The sequence below is a fragment of the Miscanthus floridulus genome, chromosome 19 (assembly GCF_019320115.1).
Source record: "Miscanthus floridulus cultivar M001 chromosome 19, ASM1932011v1, whole genome shotgun sequence".
NCBI classification, from domain to species: Eukaryota; Viridiplantae; Streptophyta; class Magnoliopsida; order Poales; family Poaceae; genus Miscanthus; species Miscanthus floridulus.
In genome coordinates, this window is record NC_089598.1 from 4,907,791 (window position 1) to 4,917,335 (window position 9,545).

At 45.1% G+C, this 9,545-nt stretch overlaps 1 protein-coding gene across 1 annotated transcript; it reads right to left on the reverse strand.

Annotated features, from left to right (window-relative positions):
- Positions 1-935: 935 nt before the first annotated feature.
- LOC136525422 (secreted RxLR effector protein 161-like) lies at positions 936-1,580 on the reverse strand. The gene has a single exon (XM_066518413.1). It carries the CDS (start codon positions 1,578-1,580, stop codon positions 936-938), a length of 645 nt encoding a protein of 214 aa, XP_066374510.1.
- Positions 1,581-9,545: the final 7,965 nt, after the last annotated feature.

Sequence of the window (9,545 nt, forward strand, 5' to 3'; positions counted from 1 at the left end):
GTCTCTCTTTTATCTGGAGTTGGAAGAATCGCAAGGGAAGCCGAGAAGCCTCGGAGGCATGCGCCGGGAAGATCGAGAGTCTCAGGGAGATCAAGCGTCAGGTCGAGTTAGTGGGTGCTAAAAAATTAACACACCACGCCCGCCCGCCTCGCCTCGCCACGCCACGCCCCGGCCCGAGCCCGAGCCCGGCCCGGCCGGCGGCGGCGGCGGCGCGCGTGTGGCACGCCCTTGTCCGTTTCTCAACTTCTCAAATTAGATGGATTAATTCCAATCATTTAAGTTGAGTCAACGTCCTTTTAACTTCCAATCCGGTACAAACAATAATACCCACAATTATAAGCCATAGAGTTATTGATTTATTGAATATATAAATGGGCTTGGCCCATAATAAATCCAACAATCCCCACCAAACTCTAGGGTTTGTAACTGTATAGTTCCAGAATCACAATTCTTTGATATACCAGTGTTTCGATGGAGACTGTTAAGTTGAACATCCACCTAGAACAAGAGTTTCACTCAGTCACAACTGAACAATGGACTATGCCTTGAATTGACAGTTTTGTGTGAGGTGAGATTCACTCAAGTCCTTTGCTGGTACTAGGTTGCAACAAGCATCCCCGCTGTTTGAAGCATATAAGTCACACTTCTATGCCTTTCATGAGTGTTTAGGGATAACCCAGGTCCCATAGACTGTGACCAGTAGTCTGACTCATATAGGTGTACTTCTCAAAAGATGTTCTGTAGGACAACATCTCATCTTTATTAGACTCTCGAAATACATTAAGGTAAACACCATCCTGCCTTACAGAAAGAAAGATATGCATCAGAGATAGGTTCATAGGGAACTTTCCTCTCAATCTACTTATAGCTTGTTTCACCACTCTACTTCACGGGATCTCCGATCACATAGAGCAGGTTACCACTACAGTAGACATTCACGTGGGTCTCATACCCATCTCTCTCGATGCACTTTCTATCACATTTCGTGACAGTCCCTTAGTGAATTGATCTGCCAGATTATTCGACGTGTGAACATAGTCCAACATTATAACTCCGGAGGTTTTCAACTTTCTGACAGTCTTTAATCTTCTTTTAACATGCCTTGTGGACTTCATGTTATTCCTGGAACTGTTGACCTTTGTAATCACAGTCTGGTTGTCACAGTTCATTGAGATAGCCGGTATCGGTTTTTCAACTACCGGTAAGTCCAACAGGAAATCACGAAGCCACTCGGCCTCAGCACCAGCAGTGTCCAATGCAGTGAGTTCTGCTTCCATTGTAGACTTCGTTAAGATAGTCTGCTTGCAAGACTTCCAGGAAACAGCACCACCTCCAAGAAGAAACACATATCCGCTCGTGGCATAAAGCTGATCAGCATCAGAAATCCAGTTGGCATCACAATAGCCTTCCAGCACTTTTGGATGTCCAGTATAATGAATACCATAAGTCATAGTACCTTTTAGATATCGCAACACTCTCTCAAGAGCACGCCAGTGATCATCTCCCTGGTTTGACACAAACCGGCTCAGCTTGCTCACAGCATATGAGATGTCAGGCCTTGTCGCACTCGCAAGGTACATGAGTGAGCCAATGATCTGGGAATATGTCAGTTGATCCCTTGCTATTCTTCGATTTTTCCTCAATAGCACGCTAGGATCATAAGGCGTGGGAGCAGGATCACAGTCACTAAAACCAAAGCGACTTAATACCTTTTCCACATAGTGGGACTGTAACAGAGTTACCCCACCATCACCTTCTCTAATAAGCTTGATGTTTAAAATAACATTAGCTTCTCCCAAATCTTTCATTTCAAAATTGCTCGACAGAAGTTTCTTTACTTCCTTAACCACATTGAGATTTGATCCAAAGATCAGGATGTCATCAACATATAGGCACAGCATAACAGCTTCACCCCCACCATATCGATAATACACACACGTGTCAGCTTCATTCACAGAGAAACCGTTAGATGTTAAAGTATTATCAAACCTTTCATGCCATTGCTTAGGTGCTTGTTTTAAACCATATAATGATTTTAACAACCTGCACACCTTGTTCTCTTGACCATCCGCAATGAACCCTTCTGGCTGATCCATATAGATCTCCTCTTCTAACTCTCCATTCAGGAAAGCTGTCTTAACATCCATCTGATGAATGATAAGACCATAAGAGGCAGCCACGGCAATTAAGGTGCGAATTGTAGTCAATCGAGCAACTGGTGAATAGGTGTCAAAGAAATCTTCACCCTCTTTTTGAGTGTATCCTTTGGCCACAAGCCTTGCCTTGTACCTCTCAATTGTACCATCAGGCCTAAGCTTTTTCTTGAAAATCCATTTGCAACCTATAGGTTGACACCCATAAGGACGGTCAACGACCTCCCAAGTTCCATTAGACATAATAGAATCCATCTCACTCCTTACTGCTTCTTTCCACAAGTCAGCATCAGGAGAAGAATATGCCTCTCTAATGGTGGTTGGTATGTCTTCCACAAGGTACACTAGATAGTCATCACCAAAGGATTTTGCAACCCTCTGTCTCTTGCTCTTTCGAGTGACTATAGTGTCATCCTCCTCAGGGATGTGTACATGAGATTCTTCAGCATGATCTATTGGAATAGACAGTTCGTGTTCATGGGAAATTATAGTCTCATGACTTGTTTCACTAGGTGTATTCTTCATTGGAAATTGATTCTCAAAGAATGTGGCGTCTCTAGATTCCATGATTGTATCAACATACATATCAGGAACTTCAGATTTTATAATTAAGAACCTATAACCAACGCTGTGAAATGCATAACCAAGGAAAATACAATCAACAGTTTTAGGCCCAAGTTTACGCTTTTTGTTGATTGGCACATTTACTTTAGCCAAGCAACCCCAAGTGCGCAAATATGAGAGATTTAATCTTCTCTTTTCCCATTCCTCAAATGGTGTGATCTCTTTATTCTTTGTTGGAACTCTGTTCAGGACATGACATGCTGTCAAAATCGCCTCACCCCACCATTCCTTGGATAATCCCGCTGTACTCAACATGGCATTCACTAATTCTGTTAGAGTGCGGTTTTTCCTTTCAGCAATCCCATTGGATTGTGGTGAGAATGGCGGTGTCCTCTCATGAACAATACCATGTTCCACACAAAACTCATCAAAGACATTAGAGAAATATTCTCCACCTCGATCGGACCTTAACCGCTTTATTTTCCTTTCAAGTTGGTTCTCAACTTCAGCTTTATAGGTCTTAAAATAATTAAACGCTTCATCTTTTGTTTTTAAGAGATACACATAGCAAAACCTGGTGGAGTCATCTATAAACGTGAGGAAGTATCTTTTACTGCCTTTAGTCAAAATTCCATTCATTTCGCACAAATCAGAATGAACAAGTTCTAGAGGTGCTAAATTCCTCGCCTCAGCAGCCTTGTGAGGCTTGCGGGGTTGTTTTGATTCAACACATACATGGCACTTAGACTTTTTGACCAAATTGAATTTAGGAATTAAATTTAGATTTGCTAACCGCATAAGACAGCCAAAACTTGCATGACAGAAATGTGAATGCCATAAATCCGACTCATCAGAAATATTAACACAATTCACCATTTTATTACACACATCATGCAGTGATAAGCGGAACAAGCCTCCGCAATCATATCCTTTACCAACAAAGGAACCATGTTTCGACATAACACATTTATTCGACTCTAGAACAATTTTGTAGCCATCTCGACATAGCATAGACGCACTAACAAGATTCTTCTTGATGGAGGGCACATGCTGCACGCTCTTCAATGGCACCGTCTTTCCCGAAGTAAACTTCAGAATGACCGTACCAACACCAAGAACATGAGCACGCGACCCATTTCCCATCAACAAGGCGCCAGACCTCTCGACCTGGTAGGAAGAAAACAGAGAAACATCAGCACACACATGAATGTTTGCACCACTATCCATCCACCACTCAGGTGAATTACATACTGAAAGAACAAATGGTAAAGAATTACCATACCCAGTTGCTCCTTCTCCAGTATCAGTAGTGACAACATTTGCTGATTTCTTTTCCTGCTTGAACTTGCGCTCAGGACACTCACTTGCCCAGTGCTGTTCACTGCCACAAACAAAGCAGACTCCATCTCTCTTGTTGTTGTTCTTCTTTTTAAACTGTGCTGTTTGAACAGGCTTAGTTGTGTTCTCTTGCTTGTTCTGGTTTTTCTTCTTTTTATACTTGCGGAATCCAGAGTTTCTCTTTTGTACCACATTAGCAGTAGAGGTCTCAACACTCTTTCCATTGTCTTTTGCTCTCGCTCTCTCCTCAACATCAAGAGTACCAATGAGCTCTTCAACATTGAACTCCTGTCTCTTATGTTTGAGTGAGGTAGCAAAGTCCTTCCAAGAAAGTGGTAACTTGGCGATTATACCGCCAGCCACAAACTTGTCAGGTAAGACACATGGAAAGAGCTCAAGTTCCTTAGCTAGTGCCTGAATCTCATGAGCCTATTTCACTACAGATCGGTTCTCAACCATCTTGTAGTCATACAGCTGCTCCATGAGGTACAGCTCGCTACCAGCATCGGTAACTCCAAACTTTCCCACAAGTGCATCCCACAGCTCTTTCCCTGTAGGAAGGATGATATAGCTTTTCTAGAATTTTGGGTCAAGTGCGCTAATTACTGCACCTCGAAAGAGGTTGTCATCAGCCTTGAACTTAGCCTCATCCTCAGGAGGCAAGTTAGCAGGTTTGCCATCAGAGATATGATAACATGACATTGCAGTGAGCCACAATTCCATCTTAGCTTTCTAAACCAAGAAGTTTTTACCATCAAAAGGATCAGGCTTTAACACAGCAGCAAAACCTCTGATAGAAAAATGCTTATAATTAGGTTTTTGGATTGTTAGATTAATAGGCAATTTCCATGTCATTTTAATTCCATAATTTAACAGCATGATGATGACATATAAAGAAATATTAATCATTGAAATCATGATATCGATTATATCCATGGTGAAAATACATGCTAGATCATGTATCATGAGAAACATATGAAAAACAGAAACATGTGAACTTGATACATAAATCATAACAGAGAGAGATTGGCATGATAAACATCTCAGATTTGCAACAAGCATAAGGCTACATATGAAGCAACATGACTGTAACAATAAAGCACATACATGGATCATATATTTGACAGAAACAGACCGGTAAGACTGGACATATGGAACAAACTGAGAGAAGATGAAATGATCATACCCTCCCATCCATGATTCCGAAGTCGACATGCTGTAGGAGAAGAATCCTCGACGAAGAAGACGCTGGTGATCGTGAAGAAGACGAAGACTCTTGGGCAGTCGCGTAGACGCTCCCCAAAAACCTAATTGCCGATCCCCCGTGCAAGGTCCCGAACGACAAGGGCTTCGGAGGCACCTGCCCTCTCGCTCCTCCGTGCGCACAGAGTTACGAGATGAGGAAAGCTATCGAACAACTGAATTTTGTTTCTGGAATGAGTCTCTCTTTTATCTGGAGTTGGAAGAATCGCAAGGGAAGACGAGAAGCCTCGGAGGCATGCGCCGGGAAGATCGAGAGTCTCAGGGAGATCAAGCGTCAGGTCGAGTTAGTGGGTGCTAAAAATTTACCACACCACACCACGGCCGCCCGCCCGCCCGCCTCGCCTCGCCTTGCCTCGCCTCGCCACGCCACGCCACGCCCCGGCCCGAGCCCGAGCTCGGCCCGGCCGGCGGCGCGCGCGCGCGCGTGTGGCACGCCCTTGTCCGTTTCTCAACTTCTCAAATTAGATGGATTAATTCCAATTATTTAAGTTGAGTCAACGTCCTTTTAACTTCCAATCCGGTACAAACAATAATACCCACAATTATAAGCCATAGAGTTATTGATTTATTGAAGATATAAATGGGCCTGGCCCATAATAAATCCAACACAACAAGCACAACACTGATACCCTGTGAACAACCCTACCCCTACGAGCATCGACGAATGATTTAGCTGACGCTTCATAAAAAAATGATTATCTGACGGATTTTGAAATTCACTTAAATCATGAAATAATTCCATGAAAATGCAAAAAATGAATTTAGCGAACAAAACTAAAATCACCATGCCTTTTTTAACAGAGATGGTAGCTCTTAAAAATTATTTTATATTTTTTTTTGTTGAGAGACCTCTAATCTGTTCACATGGCCCAGGATGTCGAAACGCATACGCGGTGGCGTAGAGACGAGTCATCAAGCTCCAAGGCGGTGCTGGACTGCCTGAGGAGGCCCTCGCCGCCGCACCGCCACCTTTCAACTGTCGGCGATCAGCTACATGCTACTCATCCAACTCATCATAACAGAAAATGAGTTATTTGCCAATGTGTAGAACGTACTGTCGGGGAAATTATTTTCGAAAACGCTCAAATCCGAGCGTCCGACGCTCCCAGAAATATCGGACGGACTCCAGGCTCATATCAATCACTCATTCTCTACGTTAATTCATATCCACTCATTTCTCAGCCTCTACCGGCACTGTCTCCTACTCTGCCTCTTCTTTAGACTCCAGTCCGCCTGCCCCACTCTGTCCCGCCGCTCCCCCTTCCCCACCATGCCCTGCCCCTCGCTACACTGTGCACTTCCCCCCACCGCAATGCACCCCATCGCCGGCCGCACCGCACCCCATCCACCTCGCCCCTCGCGGCTGCGGCGTCATCGAGCCACCACCAACCCAACGCCACCAATAGGAGGTCGTCGCCGGCCGGGACATCATCTCCTGCGGCCAGCCAAATACACCACATGTTGGGGTTATGATACCCCGGGTATCTCAAGGCATCGATTAGTTGGTAGGCCGAATACGCCAGTAGTATAAGCCCAAACGACCGAGGCTCAATTATACTGCGAAGGATAGGCCAAGTGACGACACCAAGGCCTGCCATGACCTCTCCCCCTGCCTTGGCCACGCACTGAGGCAACAGCACGCAATCTCTCCACCACGACCTCTAGGAGAGACGAAAAGCGACCAAGTCCCGCCAAGAGTACCAACTCTGACACGAGTAGGCATGCCGCACTAAACTCACATGGATAGAGGGGACAGCGGTCACCTCGGTCCGGTCAGACACCATCTCTGTCACGCCGCAGGGAAAAGACAATACCACTCAAGCGGTAATAGCCGGCATGACAACTCACCGTCCACGTATGGCTCGACGAGATACATGTACGATTCCACCCACTACGGGATGGGAACCACGATGGAGGCCTTGACTTCGAGGCTACCCAAGTGAAAGCCCTAGTTTGGTTTTGGTTAATTGATGAAACCTAGGACTAACCTTTGATCTAAGTGTGTGAATTGGATAAGGTGGTCCAACCCAAGCGGTGAAGCTAGAAGATGGTCATGGTGAAGGTGATGGCCACAAAAGAGATGATCAAGTGCTTCACATTTGGAAAAGAAGAAAGAGAAAAACAAAAATGGGATCAAGGCAAAGGTATAATAATAGGAGCCATTTTTGGTTTGCACTCAAGACACCATAGAGGGTGTGAGTGATTTAGGATCGATAGCCATACTATAAAGAGAGGAAATCTTTGGCTAAACAGTTTATCGAGTGCCACTAGGTGACATGATTCTTGCATATGCATTTAGAAACCTAGTGTGCTAACTTTGACCCTTGTAAAATGCTTTAAAAAATACTAACACACGTGCACACAAGTTCTACACTTTGTGATTAGCATGTTGGAAGCAAGGGCGAAGTGATTGTGGACTTAGAAAAAGAAAAGGAGCTGAAAGTCCACGACCGGACGCTGGCCGTTGGCCGCTGGGTGACCGGACTCACCCTGGTGCGTCCGGTCATTTATAACGAGGTGACACAGCGTTGGCCGAGAGCGCAGGGAACATGATCGGACGTTGGACCTGACGCGGGGTCACGTTCGGTCACGCACAGCAGTGGATGCATAGCGCTCGGTGGTGCGATCGGACGCATGAGCAATGAAGCGACCGGCCACGCAGGAGTAAAGCAAATATGTTGACGTATGCTGACGTCGTGCGCGTAGAGAGGAGGCCAGTGGAGAACGAACGCCGGGGTGCGTCAGGTCACGTTCGACCGGGCGCGTCCGGTCAGCTTTTATCGGCTCTGGAACCTTTCTAGAGTCAATCTAACACTGAGAGGCTTGGAGTCCGATCACTAGAGTGGCGTGTCCGGTCACTCATTGACTATGGCATTGAACATTAAGTGACCATTGGGATCCGATGGCTAAGGTTTGAATGTGGATATGTGGCGGCCATTGGTGCGACTAGACGCTGGCCGACCGGACACTGGGCTGAGTCCGGTCAGTGCGTTCAGTTAGCTCGAGAGTGCCCAACGACTCTTTGAGTCTTGGGCTCTATAAATAGGAAGTTACCAGCTTGGGGCTCACTATCTTGGCACTTTGACATACTTCACATCCTTGTGAGCCTAAGCAAATACCTCTCACTCATCTCCATCATTGATTTATGATCATAGTGAGTTTGGGAGTGATTCCAAGTGCATTTGCTTGAGTGATTACATCTAGTGGCATTTGGGGATCGTTGTGGCTACGGATTTCTTATTTCTCTTGGTGGTTACCACCACCTAGACGGCTTTGACCAGCGGAGGAGCTTTGGCATGTGTTGGTGATTGTTTGTGGCCGGCTCTGGTGATTGTGAGGGGTCTTGCACCTTCTCTGGCAAAGAGCCGCAAGTTAGCTCTAGTAAATTGCTCATGTCATTGCTCTAGTGATGAGGATGAGAAGAAGAATAAAAAGAAGGAGAAGAAGGAAAAGAAAGAGAAGGAGAAAAAGATGACCTTTCAAAAGAAGAGGAAGGGTGGTTGCTATGTGGTAACATGGGATAGTGATATTTCTTCGGAGGATGATGACTCAAGTGATGATGACAAGAAATACAAGAAGAAAGCACTTGCAAGCATAGCCATCAACAACAAGCCTTTCATCTTCGACACTTCATCAATATGCCTCATGGCAAAGACCACGAAGATAAAATATGATGAAAGTGATGATGATGCTTGTGAAAGTGGCTTGTGAAAGTGACGATTGTAGGAGTGATGGCGATGATGATGAGGAGGAGGAGGAGGACTCTAAGGAGACTCTCATAGACATATTGGAAAATGCCCACACATGTCTTGAGATGAAGAGAAAGGAGTGCAAAGAATTGTGGAAATAGTTTAAAGCTCTCAAGCGATCATTTGATGAGCTCAATGCTTCTCGTGAGAGTGTAAGGGAAGACTATGAGGAGCTTAGCAATGCTCACACTAAGCTTGAAAGAGCTCACTCCTCTCTCCTCGAGCAAGTCAAGAAGGAGGAAGCCAAGAAGGAGCAAGTGATTGTGACTTGTGATGTGGGACTAACAAGTGATATTCTTGATGAATCTTTTTATAAGCCCATTGTTGTTGTTCCCACTAACCCTTCTTGTAGCACTACCACTTCTACTTCACCTTTGAGTGATGGTTTCACTTGTGATGCCTCACTAATGGTGGAAAATGAGACCCTCAAGAAAGAGGTGAATGAGCTCACTCATACCTTAGGCAATGCCTATGGTGG